We start from the raw sequence: 25036 nt of genomic DNA on the forward strand, positions 1-25036 counted from the left end.
GAAAAATTATATAAGGGAGACCAAATTGATAGGGAGGACATAGATAAATATATTGCAGGCCACAAATTAGACAAATTAGATAATAAAGAAAAAGAATTATTAGATAAACCAATTTCATTGCAGGAAGTATATGGAACCATAGGCAATTTAAAATTGGGGAAATCTCCGGGTACGGATGGCCTCACTAGCCAACATTATAAATTGTTTAAGGAAGAGTTAGGAGAAGTGTATGTTGAATTAGTAAATAAAATAATGGAAAAAGAAATTATACCCAAATCGTGGCAAGAAGCCTTTATAACCCTCATACCAAAAGGAGATAAGAAATTAGACCAAGTTGAAAATTTTAGACCCATCTCCTTGCTAAATATTGACTACAAAATATTCGCAGGAATTATGGCTAGTAGATTAAAAGTTGTATTGAATAGGTTGATAGGAAGTGAACAACAGGGTTTTCTCCCTAGAAGAAAAATGAACAACAATGTCAGGATTTTGGTAAATTTGATAGAGTATTTAGATTGGAACCCCGGTCGGGAAACTGCCCTGATATTCCTAGATGCCGAGAAGGCTTTCGATAACGTGAATTGGGACTTTATGAAAAGGACGGTGAGAGAATTGGGCATAGAAGGAAATTTTTTTAAAGGCATAAACACAATATATCAAAAGCAAAAAGGAATATTGATTGTAAACGGGGACATCTCCGGAGAGATAGAGATATCGAGGGGCACTCGGCAAGGGTGTCCGCTTTCGCCACTCTTATTCATTTTGACAATTGAAAGTCTGCTAAAAGAGATAAAAGAAGATAAAAAGATTAAAGGAATAAAAGTAGGAGAAAATACCTATAAAGCACGAGCCTTTGCAGACGATGTGGTCATAATATTGGAGGATCCCCTAGAAAATATACATTATTTGAAAGAAATCTTGAATAATTATGGAAAAATATCGGGCTTTAAAATAAATAAGGGGAAAACCAAAATCATTACAAAAAATTTAAGGGAAAAAGATAAGAAGGAATTAGAGGAGAAAACAGGATGGGAAATAGCGAGAAAGGTCAAATATTTAGGAATTGAAATAACAGCTAAAAATGTAAATTTGTTTGAAAATAATTATGAAAAGAAATGGAAAGAAATAGAAAAAGATTTAGAAAGGTGGAGCAATTTGCATCTGACCCTGTCCGCGAGAATAGCGGCAATCAAAATGACAATATTGCCTAAATTATTGTTCCTATTTCAGATGCTACCAATTATTGATAGGAAGGAATGTTTTGAGAAATGGAGGAAAAGCCTAAGTAAATTTATATGGGGAAAAAACACACCAAGGATACAGTATAGATTATTAACGGATACAAAAGATAGAGGTGGATGGGGAGTACCGGACCTAAAACTGTATTATGATGCTGCGGGCTTGTGCTGGATAAAAGATTGGGTTGAATTGAGAAACAAAGAAATTCTAGATCTAGAGGGTTTCAATAATGTGGGGCTGGCATAATTATTTATTAGGGGACCTGTAAACCTTTTGGAGCGGGGAGTATGCACCCCTCAGAGTCATCTATGTCACCAGATGCTGCAGACATTGCAGGAGATCCAGCGTGATGTGGTGGTTAGAGTGCGGATTAGGACCATGGGTTCAAATCCACACTCGGGGCATGAAGCTCACTGGGTGTTACTGGGGCCAGTCTCAGCCTAGCCTCCCTCACAGGGTTGCTGAGGGGATTGAATGAGGAGGGGGAGAACCTTGCTACCTTGCGCTCCTTAGAGATAAGGTGAGATATGCATGCAATAAATGAAAAATAAAACTTTCATCCTTCAGAACTTACATCCTCTTGCAATTTTGTACGTGTGTAGAAGAGATAGAGATAGAGATAGACACCTGCTTTTGGACCTGGCCCCACCCACTTTAGGCTCTGGCCCCACCCACTTTAGGCTCTGGCCCCACCCACCATCAGATGCAGGCCCTGATTGGTTCAGCAGCCTTTTGCAGCAGAAGTTTCTCCATCCCTGCTGCAAACAGAGTGTGAGGCCGTCTTTTGACACCCCTGCTTGGTCTCAGAATCTGTTTCAAGCAACCTTCCAGATCCTGGTTGTCCCCTCCAAATGTTTCAGCCTACAACTCAACCAGAGTTGTAGTCCTAAACATCTGAATAGCACCAGTCTGGTTTAAATAGCCAAGTCCGTCTCTCAGTTCTCACCACTGCTTAATTTAAGTCTGGGTTTTGTGGTCAGCGTTGTAAAGTTTCTACAGGGAAGCCACTTCTACGGAGGACTGGCTCGGGTGAGAATATTGCAATCATCATGGAGGCTGGGATGTGGGAGGAGTCAATTCAGGGTATCTCCCTCCCACTGCAGCCAAAATATTGGCAAAAGCATCTTCTCAAGCCATGACCAATTACTGTGTCCTATTTGTCAACGTAGGAGAACGCAGACATGCAACCATCAATCTTGACTTTTTGCATGCTGTTTGTATATATTAAATTCCCATATGGTACATTCCAATTTTATTTTATTTTTTGAGGGGGAGACTTGCCTCCTTGCAAAACCTTAGCTCTGAGGTCTCTTGCCACTCAGGTTGCACAGTCTGTAGAGCACGAGACTCTTAATCTCAGGGTTGTGGGTTCAAGCCCCACATTGGGCAAAAGATTCCTGCGTGGCACAGGGTTGGACTAGATGACCCTCATGGTCCCTTCCAACTCTACAGCTCTATGAGTTGGCTTCAATGTGCAAAAGAGCTGAGGTCTTGCAAAGGTGAATTTGATGACAAGGCCCAGATTCAGAGTTTGTGGGAGAGCTGAACTGTCTTACCAAGTGCTTTTCTGTGATCTATGACAACAAGGCTTCCTTGGAATGCTTCCCTTCGTAGTTGGTGACATTGCATGACAGGTGTCAAGCACGCTCTCATGTCCCCAAATCACTGATGAGTCAGTGTGATACAGTAGCAAGGAAAGCTAATGCAATTATAGCCTGCATGAAGAGAAGTCCACCGTCCAGAACAAGGGAAGTAATAGTCCCATGCTATTCTGTCTTGGTCAGACCACACCTTAAATTGTGGTGACCAGAACTGGACACAGGACTCCAATTTAAGGAGAATATTCACAAGCTGGAATGTGTGGAAAGGAGAACAACCAAGATGATCAAGTGTTTGGAAACCAAGCCTCAGGAGGAACAATTGAGGGAGTTGGGGATGTTTAGCCTGGAAAAGACAAGACTGAGGGGAGATATGAGAGCCATCTTTAGATTTCTCAATGTCTGTCCCGGGGAAGATGGAGCAAGCTTGTTTTCTGCTGCTCCAGAGGGCAGGACCCGAACCAATGGATTTGACGACAATAAAGCAGAATCCAACTAGACATTAGGAAGAACTTTCTGACAGCACGAGCTGCTTGAAAGTGGAATGGAATATCTTGCAAGGTGGTGGACTCTCCTTCCTTGGAGGCTTTTAAGCAGAGGTTGGATGGCCATCTGTCAGGGAATTTTAGCTGTGATTCCTTCATTGTAGGGGTTGGGCTAGATGTCTATTGAGGGTCCCTTCCTGCTCTGCAATTCTACAATTCTATCCATGAGCAGGAACATCCCCTGAGCACATGCACTCACTTACAAACATGGGATCCAATCTTGCAAGCTGGGAAAAAAGACATTTCCAAGCCCCACTGGCCCTGTGCTACCCTCCGCCCCTGTCCTAGCCACACGAGGTGTTTTCTGGCTCTGTTGTTGTGGCCAAGAATGACGTCTCCATCTGTCGACTGGAAACCGCTCTGCCAAGGCACTTTTACTGCTGAAGCAGAGCCAGGGACACACCAGCTGTGAAAACACAGCTAAGGTGGCAGGAGGAAGCAGCCTCCTCTTCCTGGCTTGCCCCCTTACTCTGGATGGCTTGAAAAGAGGATTGGACAAATTCCTGGAGGAGGATATTATTATTATTATTATTATTATTATTATTATTACCCCACCCATCTGGCTGGGTTTCCCCCACCACTCTGGGCGGCTTCCAACAAATAGCAAAATACATTAAAATATCAGAGATTAAAAACTTCCCTAAACAGGGCTGCCTTTAGGTGTTTTCTAAATGTCAGGTAGTTGTTTATCTCCTTGACCTCCGATGGGAGGGCGTTCCACAGGGCGGGCGCCACTACTGAAAAGGCCCTCTGCGTGGTTCCCTGTAACGTGGCTTCTCGTAGCGAGGGAACCGCCAGAAGACCCTTGGCGCTGGATCTCAGTGTCTGGGCTAAACGATGGGGGTGGAGACGCTCCTTCAGGTATACTGGACTGAGGCCATTTAGGGCTTTAAAGGTCAGCACTAACACTTTGAATTGTGCTCGGAAATGTACTGGGAGCCAATGAAGGTCTTTCAGGACCGCTGTTATGTGGTCCTGGTGGCCACTCCCAGTCACCAGTCTAGCTGCCGCATTCTGGATTAATTGCAGTTTCCGGGTCACCTTCAAAGGTAGCCCCACGTAGAGCACATTGCAGTAGTCCAAGCGGGAGATAACTAGAGCATGCACCACTCTGGCGAGACAGTCTGCAGGCAGGTAGGATCTCAGCCTGCGTACCAGATGGAGCTGATAGACAGCTGCCCTGGACACAGAATTAACCTGCGCCTCCATGGACAGCTGTGAGTCCAAAATGACTCCCAGGCTGCGCACCTGGTCCTTCAGGGGCACAGTGACCCCATTCAGGACCAGGGAGTCCCCCACAGCCGGCCGCCTCCTGTCCCCCCAAAACAGTACTTCTGTCTTGTCAGGATTCAACCTCAATCTGTTAGCCGCCATCCATCCTCCAACTGCTTACAGGTTGGAGGACTCACACAGGACCTTCACTGGTTCTGATTTAAAAGAGAGGTAGAGCTGGGTGTCATCTGCATACTGATGGACACCCAGCCCAAACCCCCTGATGATCTCTCCCAGTGGCTGCATGTAGATGTTAAAAAGCCTGGGGGAGAGGACAGAACCCTGAGGCACCCCACAAGTGAGAGCCCAGGGGTCCGAACACTCATCCCCCACCACCACTTTCTGATAGATTAGCCAGGAAGGCTCTGCCCTGCCTCCACGGTTGGGAGGCAGCAAGGCTTCTGAATAACGCTTGCTGGAAGCTGCAGGAGGGGAGAGTGTTGCTCCTGTGTTCGGATCCTGTTTGCCGGTTTCTGTTTGGGGCATCTGCTTGGTCACTGTGAGAACAGGATGCTGGACAAGAGCAGCCATTGCATACCCTCCAACATTTCTGTGATGAAAATTTGTTTAGTCGTGTCCGACTCTTCGTGACCCCATGGACCAAAGCACGCCAGGCACTCCTGTGATGAAAATAGGGACGTCCTATTCATGACCTGGAAGCTATACGCCAGCTCCCTCGGCCAATAATGCGAGATGAGTGCGCAATCCCAGAGTCGGTCACGACTGGACCTGATGGTCAGGGGTCTCTTTACCTTTTTATTCCTTAATAATATTATTTTACTATTTATGTGAGGGACCCAGGTGGCGCTGTGCGTTAAACCACTGAGCCTAGGGCTTGCTGACCAAAAGGTCGGTGGTTCGAATCCCTGTGATGGGGTGAGCTCCCGTTGCTTGGTCCCAGCTCCTGCCAACCTAGCAGTTTGAAAGCACGTCAAAATGCAAGTAGATAAATAGGAACCGCTACAGCGGGAAGGTAAACGGCGTTTCCATGTGCTGCTCTGGTTCGCCAGAAGCGGCTTTGTCATGCTGGCCACATGACCTGGAAGCTATACACCGGCTCCCTCGGCCAATAATGCGAGATGAGCGCGCAACCCCAGAGTCGGTCACGACTGGACCTAATGGTCAGGGGTCCCTTTACCTTTACCTATACTATTTATACCCCACCCATGTGACTGGCTTGCCCCAGCCACTCTGGGCACCTTCCAAGATATATAAAAACATTTAAAAACTTCCCTATGCAGGGCTGCCTTCAGATGGCTTGGGGAGTTGCATAACTCCATACCCTCCAACATTTCTCCAGTAGAAAACAGGGACATCCTAAGGAAAAGACCCTGATGTTGGGAAAGATGGAGGGCACTAGGAGAAGGGGACGACAGAGGACGAGATGGCTGGACAGTGTTCTCGAAGCTACGAACATGAATCTGACCAAACTGCGGGAGGCAGTGGAAGACAGGAGTGCCTGGCGTGCTCTGGTCCATGGGGTCACGAAGAGTCGGACATGACTAAACGACTAAACAACAACAAAAGGAAAAGCGGGAGATTCTGGAATCAAATCAGAAACCAGAACTGGAAAATAGGGACACTTGGAGGGTCTGGCCTGATCCAGCAGGCTCTTCTGATATTCTTCTGACTTTCCCCCCACCCACAAGAAATAGCCTTCCTAACCTGCCGCCCCTGCAAGTGTTTTGAACTACAATTCCCATCAGCTCCAGGTTGATGGGAGCTGCAGTCCAGGCACCAGGTTGGTAAAGTCTGCCATAAGACTTCTTGAACCTTTCCTTTGTGCCAGCATCACACAGCGTAACTGAGGCCCAGGTCCCCCTCCAATTCTGTGCAATGATGGCAATGGCTTCCTCGACCATTGGCTACCCCCACTGTGCTCCCTGGACCCCACCCAGCTGGCAGGCTCCTCCGCCAGGCCCGTTTCGCGGCTGGATCTTCTCTCTCGCTCTCTGGACCTCTCCCACACCCACTCCATCTCGTGGCTTCTCTGCTGCCCTTCTGGAACCTTCCAATTGGCTGAGCCCAGGCCTCGACCTCAGCTCAAGCAGGACATGCCTTTGTCTACACACACACACGTAGTAAATTACTTCCAGTCACCACCCTCTGCTTCTCGGACTCGTGTGGGTGTGCTGGGAACATGCATCAGCTGCCAAGCATCCGCAACCGTTCTGTAGAATTGCTGGGTAGGGGAATGACCCAGCTGGGTTGCCAACTTTTTAAGCAGCCCGTGCTCCTGTGCCTTTAACAGAGGATCGATGTGCAGACTTTCTCAGGTAATCATGTCTCTCTCCTCGTTGTGGAAACTTTACCTGCTGTGTGTGTGTGTGATAACATTGCTGTTAAACACGCATACTGTTCCCACCTCCCTTGTCATTTGTCAATCCTAGAGTCAGCAGGTTGGTGGCTGAAGAACTGGGCTCAAGTCTGCACCTGATTCTGCTTTTGGAAGGTGGTGGACTCTCCTTCACCGGAGAGGTTTTCAATTCACTGGAGGGTTTTAAACAGAGTTTGGATAGCCATTGGTCAAGGCTCCTTTAGTTGCGATTCCTGCATTGCAGGCAGTTTGACTAATGTTCCCACGGGGAACTTTCCCCACTCTACAATTCCACGAGTCCAAAGACATTCGTTGTCCCAGCCTACAAATCACGACAGGCAAGCGGGACTTAAACCAGATTAGATTGAGAATTGGAAGAAGGGGGTATATATTTGCATATTCCCAAGGTCTGAACAGGATAGTTATTGCTTCCGGCACTAAGAGACACGGCCCTCCACTTCAGAGAGCAGAAGATTTGGCTTGGGCCCCGATTTGGCACTACAGAAAACAGCCCACTTCAGTCCAAAGCACTTTAGAGGCTGCTGGACTGAGCTCAGGGTCTGAGTTCACTTTGGGGGAAAGTGGGGCAAATCCTCATTTGCCACAATTGGCTGTTGGGAAATCAGAATCTTTCTTTCTTTCTTTCTTTCTTTCTTTCTTTCTTTCTTTCTTTCTTTCTTTCTTTCTTTCTTTCTTTCTTTCTTTCTTTCTTTCTTTCTTTCTTTCTTTCTGTTCAGTAAGAAGTGGATGAAATTTACAAGCATAGGGACCACTCTGTAATGGATTAAGTCTGCCAAGTGGTGTAGCAGTTTTTGTGTTGGGCACCTTTACAGTTTTATATAGATGGGATTTGCAGGCATACTAGATGCCTCTGAGAGTTGGTTGGCTCCTGCCAAATTTCAGAATAAATGCAGCGATCTTTTTGCACCAGGGCAGCCTTTACAGTTTTAGGGGAGGTTACAGAGTAATCAATCATTGTCCCCCAGCAATTTTGTGGGTTGAACAGCAGACATAAGAGAGGTGCCCCTAGGCAAGGAACCTGCCAAATAGCAGGTGCATCAGTTCCATTTCTTGTGCTATGCGTCTTTAAAGTTTATTCCTTTCTCTCTCTTTATAGGCGGTGGGCTGAGAGAACTATAAGGGCACCCATTGCTCCCCACCGCCAAAAGGACAAAGAATAGGAAACTCCAGATAAAACAATTCCCTCTGATTAAAAACTAGACCTGTCAAATCACAGTGCGGCTCTCCCTCCCCTTTCTCCTGAAGTTTTGCTTATATGGTGAGCTTAAGAGACATTAGCTCAGTTTTAGCAGACGCTTGCCGCTGGCGTGGGTTTTGTGTGTGTCCGAGTTGCCGAGGCACTTTGGGGACTCTCCGGTTTGACTTCACCCAGAAATAAAACCCCATAATCTCTCTGAAGCTCCTGTTCTGGCTCAGGTTTCATCCCAAGCCAATGCACACCCTCATTTTCTAGTCAACTTGGAATATTTAGAGTTATATGGAAATGTTCCTTTGGGGGTGGGATATAGCGCAGATGTAGTACATCTGCTTTAAATGCAAAGTGGTAAATTCATCTGACAGGGGAGCAGGCCGTCTTGCCCATTGGGTCTACTGGTGCAGTGCGCCAGGGCGCTGGGCACTCAGGGGCGCCCCAGCAAGTGGGGGAGCTGCGCGGCGGCCTCCCTTTTCCCTCCTGCACGCCCGCCAGCTGCACCGTTCAGGGGAGAGCAGGGAGGTAAGCGAGCGGAACAGGGGCACTACGACCCTAATCCGCCCTGCAGCGCCAGAGTCATCCCTCATCCCGGCGCTGCGTTTCATTGGTAGAGGCAACGCCACACGGCAGCTTCCATCTTATATTCAGTGGCTGTGCAGGCACTGAAGCCCTCGCATTGCATTGTCCGCCCCAACTAATGGAGAGACCTGGTCATAACGGGGCCGCTCTGTTACATTTCCCATTTGGTGAAGCACCAGCAAACATGTTTGGACCTCCTATGTACTTTTTGGACCTCGTTGTGGCCAGGGCACAGCAGGTGATCCCTCCCGGAGGTGAGTTCCCATCCCTGCACTCTGACTCGGAGCCGTGCAGGCCAGAGGGAAAGGGGGGAGGCGCCATAATTTATTTTGCACCATGGCGCTGGATACCCTTAAGACGGCCCTGCAGGGGAGGGCGTGCACTTTCAAGGCACCCTGGCATTGGAGCCAACTCCTAGGGGGCAGAAGGGTCTTCAGCCCCCCAGTAAAATATTTTAGGGGACCAGAGCACCCCCCCAAAAAAGTTGATGTACATTTCCATTCAAATAGTGTGTGTGTGTCGCATCATATGATCAATTATGCAGGGTGGGGCCTATTTAGGCCTCCCCAATATTTGATTCAAGTTGGCACCCCTGCCCTTCGGCTCCTCCTGTACAGGATGTGTGTATTCCAGCACACAGATTGTGAAACTTGTGGGGCTGCTGGGGGTTGTAGTTCAAAACACCTGGGAGGCAACAGGTGGGCAGAGGCTGCAGTAATTCCTGCCTCCTCCTCTAAAGAAATACAACTTGAAACAGTATTTAAGGGAGGAAAGTGGCGGTGGGGTGAGGATAAGGACCACTCTGACCTTTCAACTTGAGAGGTTGGGGAAGCAGGCCCATGTCCTAAGAAATGAAAGTCGTAGTTGATTTACATGTGCTTACATTGAAAAACAGTGCAGCCGGGCATTTATCAACATTGCTATTGTACAACAGCCGTCACAGGACACACAACGGACAATGTAGAAAATAAAATTAAAAATTAAAAACAATAATAAAAAAGTACAAAGGAAACATGAAACAGGAGAAGGATTCTCCGTACGACAAAGATAAATACATAGAGAGTGAACAAGCCCCCGGCAAGGGGGTGGTTTGCAAGCCCAGCATCCGGGGCTTTTCTTTCCCCATAATCTTTATTTACAAAAGTTCGATCCCCTCCTTCCCACTTGGAAATAATGCTAGAAAAATAACTGCGGGAGGCCAAGAGAAGATTTGCCTGACAAGCCAGGGGCACGAGGCAGCAGGATGTTCCCCAGTGACAGCTCCGTTGGCACAAACACAGTGCCTCGTTTTGAGTGGGGCTCAGACCGGAGAACGCTCTGCTGGAACCCGCCCCCATTTTTTAAAACTCTAATTCTCTTTTTACAAAAAAAGAGAGGAGTGCGTGTAAAAACAACAACACAGGACTGTATTTCTGTTGCTTTAAAAAAAAGAAAGGCGTTTTGTTTTTGTAAAAAAAGATATGCAAAAAACAGTGTACCGGCATTTCATATGGGCTCGAGATTGCTTGAAAAGAAAACGAAGGAGAAAAAAATGTGAAACTGGAGCGAAGCCCTGGTGAAGGCCACTTTCCGAACATGGAAAGGCACGTCCCGAAATCGTCGTGGCTGCCGAGGGGGAAAGGGACCGACAGCTGCAACAAGTATCTGGCTGGATTATGAAGGAAGAGCCCCCCGCCTCCAGGTTCCTTGCCTCTCTCCTCTTTGCCTGCCATTTTGAGACACCCCCCCCCCCGAGCCGCTGTGAGCAAATTTAGACAGCATCCAGCATGCCGGTGTGAGTTTTCCAAGGGCCTTAGCATGGAAAGAACATGGTGGCGCCCAGTTTTCCAGGAGAGCTGCTTTGGGTGCCGAACCAAGTTGGGTGGGCACCCCTGTTTGCCTTGTAATGCCAGTGCAGCGGGGCGGGAAGAATCAGTTCATGGGATGAGAAGGTGCTTAGCTCTTCGTCCGACGCTTGCTTATTCTCCCCTCGGAAAAAAGGCTCCCCGCTAAAAGTTGGGCGCAATCCCTGATATCTTGTTCCTTTCCGTCCAGGTCTGAAACTGAAAACCGGCCCATCGGGGTGGAAGCATTTGTGGGGGTTCTGCAGAGGAGTTCCCACACCCTCAAGCACCCCTTGACCTCCCCTCCAAAATCCCCCAGCATTTTTAGCAAATCTGGGATCAGGGGAGTGTTTGCTGAGGCAATGCCAAATTCTCGATTTCTGTCCTGTCCACAGGGAAGTACAGGAGCACATTCCTTCAAAAGGCTTGGCATCTAGTCTACTCTTTAAACCGGTTTAATAGCCATTCCCTCTCCCCAGGGACCAGCAGTTCTCTGAGGAGAGGCTGGGAAATCTCAATACAGAGTATCTACAATGGTACCTCTACTTACGAATAACTCTACTTACGGATGTTTCTACTTACGAATGGAGCTCCGTCCGCCATCTTGGATGCGGTTTACATAGGATTTTTTCTACTTACAAATTTTTAGATAGGGTTGCTTCTACTTACGAATTTTTTCTACCAATGCATTCCTATGGGATTCGACTTACAATTTTTTTCGACTTACAAATGTGTGTTCGGAACGCATTAAATTAGTAAGTAGAGGTACCACTGTACTATGTTTCCCCTCAACAATCTAAAATTCCCATGATTCCTTAGGGGAACACAGATAAGACAAGCCGGTAGAAGTTTATACCATAGATTTTGGTTGCGGCCACACCATAAATTTAAATCCCTCTTATACCACTTTAGAGAATCATGGCTTCCCTCCCAAAGAATCCAGAGAACTGTAGTTTATCCAGGGTTTCCTTACCACCCTCCGTGCCCGTAACAAACTACAGTTCCCAGGAATATTTTTTGGGGGGAAGGCACGACTTTCCACGGGCACCAGGGCTATCCTATCACCTTCTCTGCTCCTGGGGGAAGAAAGCAGGCTCTGGGTTATCAGGGGAGGGGTCATAGCTGCCAAGTTTTCCCTTTTCTCGCGAGGAAGCCTATTCAGCACAAGGGAAAATCCCTTAAAAAAGGGATAACTTGGCAGCTATGGGAGGGGTATTCTGGGGTATTGCAGGGGGTTGGACTAGATGACCCTCGGGTCCCTTCCAACTCTACAATTCTATGACAGGTTGGGGGTGGGTCCCCTTTGGGGAGACATTCACATGGACTGTGAGTCCGGGGCTTGGAGAGACGATGCCTGGGCTCTTCCTCCAAGAAACATCTACACTGCCTACTCCCTCCTCACTTTCTGCTCCTACAGGGCTGTCTCTTAAGTAGTAGGCCAGGTGGGAAAATGCTTCCCGTGCGATGGGACTTCTCTGTCGCAGATTCGATGCGTCGATGTGGCAAGCCACAAACTGCGCCACTACTCCAGAGATACTGTGGCTGACTGGTTGGGCCTTGACTCAGGGCCAGGGCACCTGCCTTGCATGTAGAAGGTCCTATCTCCCACCTGCGGCATCTGCAAGGGAGGAACCCTTGCGTGAAGCCCTGGAAGCCCCTGCCAGTAAGTATCAATGATGCTGAGCCAGGTGTGTCTATGCTCTCTCTTGGTACATGGCAACTTCCTACCAGCAACTGGATCCCAGGGGAGGTGGGACCAGAGTGGGGTCCTGCTGTGTGATCCTCCTGATCCACGACCTTGCTAAACCTTAGAGCTCTGAGCCTGCCCTCCTGCACCAGAAAGCCGGCCGGTATGGGACATTTGCCGCTTCTGTTGTCCCCACAAAGGCTCCTGCCATTCACCCGGCCCAAGAGAACGTCAGTTTAGAAGGATTTGGCCTGTCGAGCCCTTTCTGGTTTCAGGAATCGGGAGACAGCGGCCCTTCCTGCCTCGATGGGGCGAGGCGGAAGACAGCGAAGGAACAACTCTCTCTGGGGGATTCGTGGGTGGGCATTTCAACATCTGGAATGCCTGGGAAGAAGATGAGCAACACATGGCCAAGATCTGGGCGGAAGGGAGCAGGGGGGAGTTGCCAGGGTTCTTCACATGTGTCCAGTTAGATGGGGCTGCTTGGCCCCAAGACCCACAGATTAAGACACGTGTGAAGAGGAGGCTGGCTTAGCAGTTGTGGTTGGCAATGGATGGACCTCTCGGGCGATGCGGCGGAGCGGTGAGCCCGAAAGGCTTTGCCGTGACCTTTGCCCACAGCAAAGTTCTCCAGCCCACACGTTTTTTTCTGTGCTGGGGGACTGATAGGGCCTGCGCTTGTGAGTCATTTTTGCAAGGTGGGGGTTTAAAAAAAAGGGAAAGGCAGCGTCGCCGTTTGGAATGCCGGCTCTCTTCCCCCTCGCCGGAAAGCAATCTCCGCTTTGACTAGGGGGCGTAAAGTGAACCAGCTTGCTTTCCAGGAGCAGAGATGGAAACCTCCCGAAGCAGAGGGAAGACCACCCCCTCCTTGCCAAATCATTTCCTGGGGTCCACGGCCAAGGCCACGGGAGCGACAATTTAAGAAGAATAGTGAGAAAGGAGTATCCAGGAGTCCTGGTGTGCAAGGCTGACGCTCAGGGTCCAGCTTCCAAAGGGAGACCCTCTCCGGCTAAGACTGGAGAACACTCCGCTCTTTGCTGGGAGAAAATCTACCTGAGGGGGGGAACCCAGGTGGGGGGGGACGGGGCGGGGCGGGTGGGCTTTGCTTACGATTCTTTAACCAAAGCTGCAAGGAATGGTGCAGGAGGGTGGGGTAAAGGACACCCCAAAGGAAGGGTGGCAGTGCTGAAACCCCCTCAAACACGTCTCCCTAAAAATGGTATCCTCGCCCCCAGTTTGTGGCTGGGCATCTCCTGGTAGCAGATGAATGAGCATCACTTCCCAGTGCTTGCTCTGCTGCACTGCAGCCTCCCACCAGAAGGGGGAGCCTCCTTGAAATCCCGCAGCCGGGTCGGAAGGAGCTGGGGGGTGGGGAGGCGTGTGCTCCAGGAACCCACACCCTTCCAAGTCCAAGGGTCTGAGTTAGCTCCAGTCTGTTGGTCCCTCCTTCCAGTTCAGCCCATCCTCCGTTTCCTGATCACATGGGCGGAACGATGAGGCCCGACAACGCTGGAAAGCAAAGGAGAGAAGGGTCATGTTCTGCGGAGGGGGGCAGCCACGTCATCAGCTTAGCCAAGTTGTAGGCAAAGGGCGAGGAGCCTGCAGCCCTCCCAGGCAGCGTGGTGTAGTGGTCAGAGTGTTGGACTGGGAGACCAGTGAGCTCAGCCATGAAGCTCACTGGGTGTGACTTTGGGGGGCAGACACTGCCTCTCATCCTAGCCTACCTCACAGGGTCGTTGTGCACATAAAACAGAGAAGGGAAAAACCATGTGCGGTAAGCCTGCAACGGATCTGTGCATGTACGCTAGGCAAAATAAAAATAAGTAGAGGGCAGGCATCAAGGAAAAAATATTTCGGCAATCCCAACCGCCCTTGCGCCCAATGTGTTTTGACTATGAGGGGTTTTGGCTTCTGGCACGATCCCGGGAACATAGCCCCAGTGGGATATAATGATAGATAAATGTTGGACTCCAGTTCCCATCATTCCCAGTCAATAGTCAAGCATGAGGAGGGTTGTAGTCCTGCAGTCTTGGTGACGCCAGCAGGTCCCTCACCCCCAATGTGACCTCTATGTACACAGAGCCTTCTTACATGTCTGGAATTGCCTCTGCCAACCTGGTGCCCTCCTGATGGGAGTTGGAGTCCAACAGTATCCAGAGGGCGCTAGGTGGGTGAAGACCTGGTGCCGTAGACCCTTTGGGGGTTTGGGCAGCATCTGAGACGCGGTCTGAAGGCAGACGACCTTGTAGCAAGGGGCAACTTACCATGGCATGCATCTGACCAGGTGGCAAAGCCAGCCGTCTGCATCGTCCTGCCAAGTGAGGAGGAGAATTTTACCACTTTCCGATCTCCCACCTCCCCGGTTTGAACGGTGGCTGTCAGAGGAGAGGAGAGATCTTCCTTTGTGCCTGTCAAACCAGGCGGGCAGGAGATCCCTCTACTGAACTCTACTGAGCATGTGCAACAGCTCGTGAGTCCCGCGTCAAACCATAGGAGCCACCACCTCAAAGGCCCTGCTGGAAACCTCAGGCCAAGGCAGTTGCTTACGGAGGAGAATTTCTGCCGCAATCTCAACAATCTGACTTGACGGCAGATCTCCTAAAAGCCAAAGCTGCTGGTTTGATAATCATAGGTGGTAAGGGTTAAGTGGACTTGCTTCTTTCAACATGAAATCAATGTTTTCTGGGCTGGTTCTTTGGGGAGAATGTAGCAGAAAGCGTGTGGTGGCAGAGGCCCCTGGTAAGTGGGTCCTACCCTTTGGCGAGCAAAAAGAGTGGGCCCACCTCGCAAGGTCGCTGTTAAGGAGCCGCACTTGTTCACGGCAAGAGGAGCAGAAAAAAGAGGGGGTGGGGAGGCCAACAGAGCAAGGCGCGAGAACGAGAGAAGAGACATACTGTGTGATTAGGAATAAGCCAGTCCTTGCAGCGACCGAGACGGAGTGTGGAACTTGTCTGCCGAATCCTCAAAGGTTTGGTCTGGTTGGCAGGACCCAGCAAGCAGTGGTGCAGGGCGAGCAAAGGACAGAGAGGCGGAAGCGAAAGCAAGCGAGAGAAGGAAAACGATGGGGGGGGGGAATGAAAGAAAGCAAAGAATGAAAGGCGGTTAAGGAAGAGGAAAGTTTGCAGCCAAGGCTGACCTCAGAAGCAACTGCTGCTGGGTAAAAGGGGCCTGATCCCAGGAACACCCACCCACCCAATTTCTACAGGATTCCTCCTGTACGGGGTCAGGAAGGCAGTTAGGGGAACCCCTTGCTAGCATCTCTCCCAAGTCCCCAGGGAAGATGTTGGTCAAGAGCAGGCATCCCCAAACTTCGGCCCTCCAGATGTTTTGCCCTACAATTCCCATCATCCCTGACCACTGGTCCTGTTAGCTAGGGATCACCCGAAGGAGGTGATACACCACATCCAGGCTGCGTAGCATAGCAGTTAGAGCGTTGGACCTGGACCCAGACCTAGGAGGCCAGGGTTCAAATCTTCACTCTGCCACAAAACCCGCTGGGTGACCCTGGGCCAGCCACAGTGGCCTAACCCACCTTGCAGGGTTGGCGTGAGGATAAAATGCGGAGAGGATGAACCCACATTGGAGGAAAGGTGGGACAGAAATGCAATCAACAAACTGTTTCTCCCTTTCTCGTTAACTTGCGGACAACCAGTGAAGCTGAAGGTTGGAAGAAGATTCAGGGAAGGATATGAGAAAGTTAGCCTATGGAGTTAACCTGTGGAACTCCCGCCCACAGGAAGCGGTGACGGCCACCAACTTGGATGGCTTTAAAAGAGGATTGGACAAATTCATGGAAGAGGCGAAGGCTACCAATGCCTTCTAACCAGGATGGCTCTGCTCTGCTTCCATGCTCAGAGGCAGCGATGCTGCTAAATCCCTGTTGCTGGGAGCCACAGGAGGGGAGAGGGCTCTGGTGTTCAGATCCTGCTTGCGGACTTTCACACACTTCTGGTTGGCCACTGTGAGAACAGGAAACTGGACTAGGTGGGCCCCTGGGCTGATCCAGCAGCTTCTTCGAACGCTCTCCCTTCGTTCATGCCTCCTACCCGCTTCCCAAATCGCCTCCAGAGGGTTGGGGGAAAACCCAGAACAGATTTAGAGGGGAGGGAAGTCTGTTGCAGAAGTGCAAATCCTTGCGCTGAGGAGACGAGCGAGCAGGGCACATCGTTGCTGCCACCACCACACAGCAAAGTGTGGCCACCTCACCCTCCCTGCCACATCCCACCCCTTTCCCGCTGCCCTGGCTGCCTCTGTGACTTGTGCCCCTTCGTGCCCCAGCTGCCACCAAAGGAGACGGACCACGAGGACCGGCCAGCTCACCCTGCAGAGTGTTCCCGTTGGCACTGGTGCAGGTAGGGGGCGGGGAGGCTTGCGGCCGCACCACGGGGGCAAAGGCGCTTTTCTGCTTGACGGCGGAGATCATGTTGACGGGAGAGAAGGAGAAGACGCCTCCCGGGGTGGAGGAGCTGGCGATGGATGAGGCCCCCAGGGGCGGGCTGGAGGGCATGACTGGCGTGGAAAGAAGGACAGGGGTTAGCCGGCAGCGGGAGTGAGCTGGGGTGAGGGGAGCTGGGTCCCCACCGAACTGTATTTTGTGTTTTTTATATTGTGAACCCACGACACGAAAACACAGTCGTACCTTGGTTTTTGAACAGAATGCATTCTGGAAGTCCGTTTGACTTCCGAAACATTCGGAAACCAAGACGCGGCTTCCGGTTGGCTTCCAATTGCGCAGGCGCACCAGAAACAATAGCGGAAGCCACATCGGACGTTCGGCTTAAAAAAAAAAAAAGTTCAGAAACTGGAACACTCCCTTCTAGTATTTGATTGTTCAGGAGCCGAAATGTATGAGTGCCAAGGCATTCGACAATCTAGGTATGTATCTGAAGAAGTGTGCATGCACATGAAAGCTCATACCAATAACAAACTTAGTTGGTCTCTAAGGTGCTCCTGGAAGGAATTTTTTAAATTTTGTTTCGATTACGGCAGACCAACACAGCTACCTACCTGCAAGTAGAACCAGGTACGACTGTACATATTAAAAATAGGAACACAAAACAAACCATAAACCCTCGTCTGTGCACATGATCATTATTATTTATTAAGTTTGCAGGGGGTTGGCCTAAATGACCCTCGCGGTCCCTTCCAATTCTACAGTTCTATGATTCTATGAACCAATGCGCAGGAACTGAAACATAGCTACCGTTCAAAATTCGGCACTTCTCCGAATTTTGCAACTCAGTTCTCCAATGAAGTAATGTGTGTAGATTTCTGGGTTGGCTTGTCTAAACAAAAATGTTTTTAGCTGGTGCTGGGAAGAGTACAGTGGTATCAAACTGACACTAAAAGTCTGATGAATTTTCACAAATTGCTGCAAAAATGTGGAGAACTGGATTCAGGATTGGAAAAGTGAGAAACTGAGAAATCAGAGACAGGGATTCGTCTATCCTCGGACCTCACCCGGGAGTTCCCAGGCCTACGCGTTCCCAAGTTCAGCTTCTCCTACCATGAGGGCTAGTCTCTTAGCCTTCTTAAAATGGAGCTGCGATTCTCAGGTAAGGGAAGCTCTGCCCAGGCACCCCCAACCCACCCTTCCGCAAAGGCGGCAGACACTTACTGGCGTAGGGGGAGTTGGCCGTGGAGCCATTGAGGAAGCTGGGGGACCCCGGGACCCCCAGGCTGGTCATGGCAGTCCCCGCATAGCCGTTCATGCTGGACGTGATGGTGTTGTAGTTGCTCTGCTGCGGGGTGGAGCTGGGGACATAGCCTCGTGGCGAGACACTGCTCGTGTTGCGAGTGTACCCTGGAAGGCAGGGCAGGAAGTTATATAGTTGCTCAGTTTACTAAATATCTTAAGATGTCTTTCCTTCCTCCCTCCCTCCCTTCCTTCCTTCCTTCCTTCCATCCATCCATCCATCCATCCATCTATCCTTCTCTTCTCTTTTTCTCCCTCCCTCCCTCTCCTCCCTCTCCTTCCTTCCTTCCTTCCTTCCTTCCTTCCTTCCTTCCTTCCTTCCTTCCTTCCTTCCTTCCTTCCTTCCTTCCTTCCTTCCTTCCTTCTCTCCCCCTTCATTCCTTCCTATCTTCCCCCTTCCCCCTCTCCCTTCCTCTCCTCCCCCTCCCTTCTATCTTTCTCTCCTCTCTCCCTTCATTCCTTCCTATCTATCTTTCTCTCCCCTCCCTCTTTCTCTCCCTTCCTCTCCTTCCTTCCTTCCTTCCTTTTCTTCCCCCCTCTTTCCCTCCCTCCCTCCCTTCCTTCCTTCTATCCTCTTCCCCCTTCTCCCTTCCTCTCCTCTCTCCCTCCCTTCTTTCTCTCCTCTCTCCCTTCATTCCTTCCTATCTATCTTTCTCTCCCCTCCCTCTTCCTCTCCCTTCCTCTCCTTCCTTCCTTCCTTCCTTCCTTGACTCGCAATGTTAGATTCAGGTATACAACAATGAAACCAACAGAGATTGGAGGGGGGCATCTGCCAGGGATTCCTGCATAGCAGGGGGTTGGGCGAGATGAACTTTGGGGGTCCCTTCCAACTCCACAGTTTTTGTTGTTGTTGTTGCAAACAACAAGTTCCATAAAATAAGAAACATACCACCACTATAAAGAGATGAAATAATCAGGAACGATGATTAGAATAAGGCAGTTAGATATAGATATAGATAGATAATGATCCCCTCACACCCCATCAAAAGCCTGGGAGTGCCATAACCTGCTGCTGAAGAGGTGATAATGGCAGCCTTGCTAGGGCGACTGTGGGTCGTAGGCAATAATAATAATCATAATAATAACAACAACAACTTCCTGGAAGTGGCAGGGATTGAACCTGGGACCTTCTGCTTGCAAAGCAGAAAATAACCATCACCATCACCATCATTATTTTTTATTTGTACCCTGCCCATCTGACTGGGTTGCCCCTGGTATAGAAACATAGTAAAACATGAAAAGGCCACCCCTTTGTTGCCACCATCTCTGAGATTTATCTTGTGGAAGGGGGACCTCTGATGCTCACTCCCAGGAGGGGTCACGCGAGAGCCGCAGGGAAGACGGCCAGCCGTTTCCTACCTTGCTCTGAGCCCTGGGTGGATTCGCTGATGTTGACAGCCAGCTGGCTCCCAAAGGAGTTGACATTCATCATGCCCGAGTGGGCATGGTTCCCGGTCAGCGAGGTCAACTGGTTGGGGTTGCGGGGGACGCTGTACAAAGCCTCGGCAATGTCTGCTGCTCGCTTCAGAATGATGTCCTGGGAGAGAGGGGAGAGAACACAGACATCTGCAATCCGACCGATGGAATAATTCTATTAATTAATTTTGCAAATAAGTCCATGTATGAACACCATCACTGCCGTGGTTTCAGTTTCACTTGGTTTGAACGCAAGCTGCCATGGCTGTGCCCATTGGGAGTAGGTACGGCAGAAGGCTGGGAGCTCAACAGCAGGGGGCGCCAGAGGCAACTGATTGTCAGAGAATCATAGAGTTGGAAGGGACCCCCAAAGCTCATAGAATCATAAAACTGTAGAGTTGGAAGGGACCCCAAGGGTCATCTAGCCCAACCCCCTACAATGCAGGAATGTCAACAAAAGAATAACTGACAGAAGGCCCCCCAACCTCTACTTAAAAACCTGCAAGGGAAGAGAGTCCACAACCTCCTGTGGGATACCTTTCCACTGTCTATCAACCCCAACTGTCAGAAAATTCTTTCTGGTGCCTAGTTGGAATCTTATTTCTTGTTGTTGAATGCATTGGTTTGGGACCTGCCCTCTGGAACAGAAGAAAAGAAGCTTGTTCTACCTTTCCTGCGACAGCCCTTAAGATCTATGAAGCCCCCAAGTCACATCCCAATCCCTTCTTCTCCAGGCTAAACATACCCACCTCCCTCAAGCCTTCTTCCTAAGGTTTGGTTTCCAGAGCCGTGACCATCTTGGTCGCCCTCCTCTGCAGACCTGCAAGCTAGTCAATATCCTCTTTAAGCTGTGCTGCCCAGAACTGGACACAGGGCTTGAGGTGGGGTCTGACCAAGGCAGAATGACCCCAAGGATCAACCCCCTGCAATGCAGGAATCACAGCTCAAGAATCCCTGGCAGATGGCCATCCAACCTCTGCTTAAAAAGGGAAGTAGAGACCGCCATCTTCATTCTAGTTTCGCCTTCCTCCTCCTCCTCCTCCTCCTCCTCCTGGCTGACATCTATACCGGGCAACACCCGGGTTTCCCTGCCTGCTTCTGAGAGAGGTTCAGCATCCTTCAGGATTGGATCAGCTCCCCATTTGTTCCTGCTCCGAGAGTAACATGTAGCCCGGCCCGGGTTTCCCCTGGGGGAGCAGGCGGAGAGCTGAGGCCTGCCATTTTGTTTGCGAGCGGGGGAAGATTTATGCCCTGGGAAGGGAAGAGCGACGAGGGACTTGGAGGAGGAAAACAAGGCCCCATCGCGGAGTCAAACGCCTCCCAGCCGATGGCTTGACCCGACGCCTCCACGAGCCCAAAGCAATATCCGTGCAGGTGGTGCTAACCGCTACTGAGCTGTGAAAGCACCGGCTGGGCCCAGTTACGGGGGTGCGGGAAGGATTGAGCCCGTGACTTAACGGCCCTGGAATTCCTAATGACGAACAGATGTGGGGCTGGAGAGCCAGGCCCTCGTATGGGGCCCAGCTAGCTGGATGCAAGGTTGGGGGTGGGGTAGAGGTAACAAACAAGGTCTGGGACATGGAAGCAATTACTGGCAGCAGGACCGAGAGAGGGACGTAAAAACGGCCCGGATGACCGGGGTCCCTGGAACGCCGCTCTGAAAAAACATCCCCCGCCAAATCCACCGACCTGCGCAAGATACAAACATGTGTGCTGCTGCTTCTGCAGCGTCAACAATATTTTGATGCCTCTCCCACCCTGCTCCACAGCTCCCAGGGCGGGTTGCGGCAATTAGAGAGAAAAATACAGTTGTTAAAAGAAAATGCTTTCCAGAAGGGACAAGAAGAGGGCTGGGTCACGGAAACACACCTCTCAAGGATCACAAGAAAGGAAACTACCGCCGTAAAGGTGGTAGACACACCTGGGAGGGGAGGGGCGCGCGTGAACCTCACTGGTGGCCGAGGGCTTGGCCAGGGACCCCCATGTGGAATGGGGTCGAGATGCGCGAGTCGTAAAGGGTCCGCATTGATATATAGCACTTTTGGGTGCCCCAAGAGCTTACAGAACCGTAGAATTGTACAGTCATGGGTGCTTTTTCCTGCATTGCTCAGGGTTGGACTAGACGGCCCTTGGGGTGCCCTCCAACTCTAGAGTTCTATGGTTCTGTGAGCTGGACCCCTGGCGTCATCTAGTCCAACCCCACGCACTGAAGGAATCGTTTGCTCAAAGTGGGCCTCGAACCCACGGCCCTGAGATTAAGAGGCTCATGGCTTGCTGGGTACTATTTCAGCTGTCCTTACAACAATCCTATGAAGCAGGCTATTCTATGCACAAGGATATTGAGGAGGAGGGAGCAGTGGGCTCACGTCATTAGGACAGGTAGAAAAAGATGCTTCTTCATGTAGCACATAGTTAAAACTGTGGAACTCCTTCCCACAGGAGGCAGAGATGGCCTCCGGCCTTGATCAGGACACTAGACTTCTGTGGATGCAGCCTAGAATAGCATTAGCTTTTTTTGCTGCCGCATCACACCGTTGATTCGTCTTCAGCTTGTGACGTCCACTAAGACCCCCAGATTCTTTTCACATGTATTACAGGCAAGCCAGGTGCCCCCCATTTTACACTGGTGCGGTTGGTCCTTCCTGCCCAAGTGCAGAAAGAGTTGGTGTTGAGATTCCTGCATTGCAGGGGGTTGGACTAGATGACCCTCAGGACCCCTCCCAATTCTACCTTTCTCTGATTCCTCGACTGAGTTGAATGGACCATTGGCTTGACTCCGCATAAGGCTGTCATCGAAGAAGTCCCACAATGCACCAGAGTGACGATACGCTGGGCACCCTGGGTCATTGTGGGAAAATGTAAAAGGCGACACTCAGGACCCACTGATATAGGAGGGGGTCCTGCTTGTCTAGACGCCCTCCGGAGGGGGGGGGGAACCCTGACTCCCACACCAACAGTGCTCTGGCTCAAGGGGAAAACACACACCTTTGGGTTAGGAAAGAAGGCAACAGTGTGTGTGTGTGTGTGTGTGTGTCTGGTGACGGGAGAGGATTCTGTGGCTGGATCCAGAGACGTCAAAAAAGCATTTCAGGAAAACGCGTTGTAAACTTTATAATGGGAAATCACATTGGTGAAAGATGGGACTCTACAGCGCCATCTGGTGTCCCCATTCTTTACTTATGAGTCCTGATTACAGGTAGGTAGCCGTGTTGGTCTGAGTCGAAGCAAAATAAAAAAAATCCTTCAGTAGCACCTTAAAGACCAACTAAGTTTTAATTTTGGTATGAGCTTTCGTGTGCATGCACACTTCGTCAGATACACTGAAACAGAATCAACCAGACCCTTATTTATATTCAGAGGGTGGGGGGGTGGGAATGGGTGATGGGCTGTTAGAAGTGGTGAACCTGTTGATGGCTGTTAACGACTGCTGATGACTGCAAATGGTCCTGCCGGGGGGGGGGGGAAGCAAGGCACAAAAGAAAGCCACGGAGCCACCAGGGATGAACAGAGATATAGGATTCTTATGCATGATCTAGCTTTCTTTTGTGCCTTGCTCCCCCCCCCCCCCCGCAGGACCATTTGCAGTCATCAGCAGTCGTTAACAGCCATCAACAGGTTCACCACTCCTATCAGCCCATCACGCATTCCCACCCCCACCCCCCCACCCTCTGAATATAAATAAGGGTCTGGTTGAATCTGTTTCAGTGTATCTGACGAAGTGTGCATGCACACGAAAGCTCATACCAAAATAAAAACTTAGTTGGTCTTTAAGGTGCTACTGAAGGAATTTTTTTATTATGAGTCCTGAGTTGCACAGCCCTTCAGACATGGCTGGCTTGATCTGACCCCAAGAGGAGCCTGACTGAGGCCTACCTGGTTGTTGTGCGGCATCCCATATAACGCTTCCACCAGGTCAGCCGCCCTCTTGAGTAGCACTTCCTGTGGGGAGGGAAACAAAGGAGAGGCTGATGGCAGGCCCTCTTGGAGAGCAAACCTTAATGCAATCGCCCTGCAAGAGTTATACCTTTCGATGTTTATTCATTTGTTCACTATTATTATCATTTCAAGCAAATGTGCTATTTACAACCAACCTGATACAGGTGTAAAGGTAAAGGGACCCCTGACCATTAGGTCCAGTCGTGACCGACTCTGGGGTTGCGCGCTCATCTCGCATTATTGGCCGAGGGAGCCGGCGTATAGTTTCCAGGTCATGTGGCCAGCATGACAAAGCCGCTTCTGGCAAACTAGAGCAGCACACGGAAACGCCGTTGACCTTCCCGCTGTAGCGGTTCCTATTTATCTACTTGCATTTTGATGTGCTTTCGAACTGCTAGGTTGGCAGGAGCTGGGACCAAGCAACGGGAGCTCACCCCGTCACAGGGATTCGAACCGCCGACCTTCTGCTCAGCAAGCCCTAGGCTCAGTGGTTTAGCCCACAGTGCCACCTGGGTCTCAAGCAAATGTGCTATTTACAACCAACCTGATACAGGTGTACGTACACATAAAACATGGGCCTTGCCCAACGATGCCAGCCCCTGGTGTTTTCACTAGCAGTTCCCCAAAACTGACAGTATTGGGAAGGCATATTTTATTATTTTTGGCGTTGCTGAAAATGTCTGTGAGCTCTGAGGGCTCATAATTCGGGAGCTGGTCTAAAGCAAAGCCTCACATGAGAAAACACAATAGATTGCAAAAATGTGGTGGGCATGTTTTGAGGTAAAAGACTTTTGGGAAATGATTTATAATGAATTAAGGAAAATGTTTAAAAATACATTTGTTAAGAAACCAGAAGCCTTTCTATTATGGTTAATAGGTGAAGAACTACCAAGACAAGACAAAAAACTTTTTATGTATGCAATGGCAGCAGCGAGAATGTTACTAGCCTAAAAATGGAAAGAAGAATTACCAGCGAAGGAAGAATGGCAGACGAAATTGATGTAATATGATGAAATGGTGAAACTGACGGGGAAGATCAGAAACCAATAGGATCAAGTATTTGTTAGAGACTGGAGTAAATTCGTAGTTTACTTTAAAAACCACTGTAAACAGTTAAAATCATTGATAGCGTTGTAATGACATTTGTAATGTGAAATTGATTATGATAATTGGGGATAAACAATAGTTGGATAAAGTAAAAGATGCAGAAAACGTAAACTTTTAATATAAGAACCCATAGGAGGGAGGGGAGGAATGTTTGAATTGGTTAGAGATAAAGTGTATATAAAAAATGTGAAAATCTAATTAAAAAATGTTTAAAAAAGAAGAAGAGAAAACACATTTAGTGCAGTGGCCCTTGCCTTCCCGAGCCTCTTGGAACATTGCAACCACATAATGCTCTTCTCTATTAGGAGTAACCTGTGGCTGGGATCAAAGGGCACTTCATGTCTCTGCAGATTTCCACTAGAAGGCGACAACCGTCCATACAATCAACTGTATCTTCTGCAGGCAAAAACACCCACACCCACACACACATACACACATACACACCAAGCTAGCAGCTTATTTCTTGGTGGCTCCTTAAACATTCCCCACATGATAGCTCTGAGCAGACCACCTGCACGCAAAACGTATTTGCATATCCCATTGCAGGGATCACCAACTTTTGGGATCTTGTGGGCATATCTGGAATTCTGACACAGAGCTGCGGACACT

General features: G+C 49.8%; 1 protein-coding gene across 4 annotated transcripts in view; it reads right to left on the reverse strand.

Moving 5' to 3' along the window:
• Nucleotides 1–9627: 9627 nt before the first annotated feature.
• LOC148687417 (transcription factor COE1-like) overlaps nucleotides 9628–25036 on the reverse strand; it is an 86551-nt gene continuing 71142 nt past the window's right edge. Inside the window, exons 13-18 of one of the 4 annotated variants that reach the window (XM_088660679.1) lie at nucleotides 23258–23323; nucleotides 19328–19505; nucleotides 17891–18076; nucleotides 16594–16782; nucleotides 14538–14584; nucleotides 9628–13782 (exon numbers count right to left, since the gene is read on the reverse strand). In XM_088660679.1, coding sequence (XP_088516805.1) covers nucleotides 13696–13782; nucleotides 14538–14584; nucleotides 16594–16782; nucleotides 17891–18076; nucleotides 19328–19505; nucleotides 23258–23323 — 753 coding nt within the window. In that variant the 3' untranslated portion in view covers nucleotides 9628–13695. Of the gene's footprint in view, nucleotides 13783–14537; nucleotides 14585–14622; nucleotides 15249–16593; nucleotides 16783–17890; nucleotides 18077–19327; nucleotides 19506–23257; nucleotides 23324–25036 lie in introns of those variants that run through there. The other 3 variants (XM_088660680.1, XM_088660681.1, XM_088660682.1) reach the window with 3 other exon arrangements.

This window comes from Zootoca vivipara, chromosome Z1 (genome assembly GCF_965207765.1).
Source record: "Zootoca vivipara chromosome Z1, rZooViv2.hap1.1, whole genome shotgun sequence".
Taxonomy (NCBI): domain Eukaryota; kingdom Metazoa; phylum Chordata; class Lepidosauria; order Squamata; family Lacertidae; genus Zootoca; species Zootoca vivipara.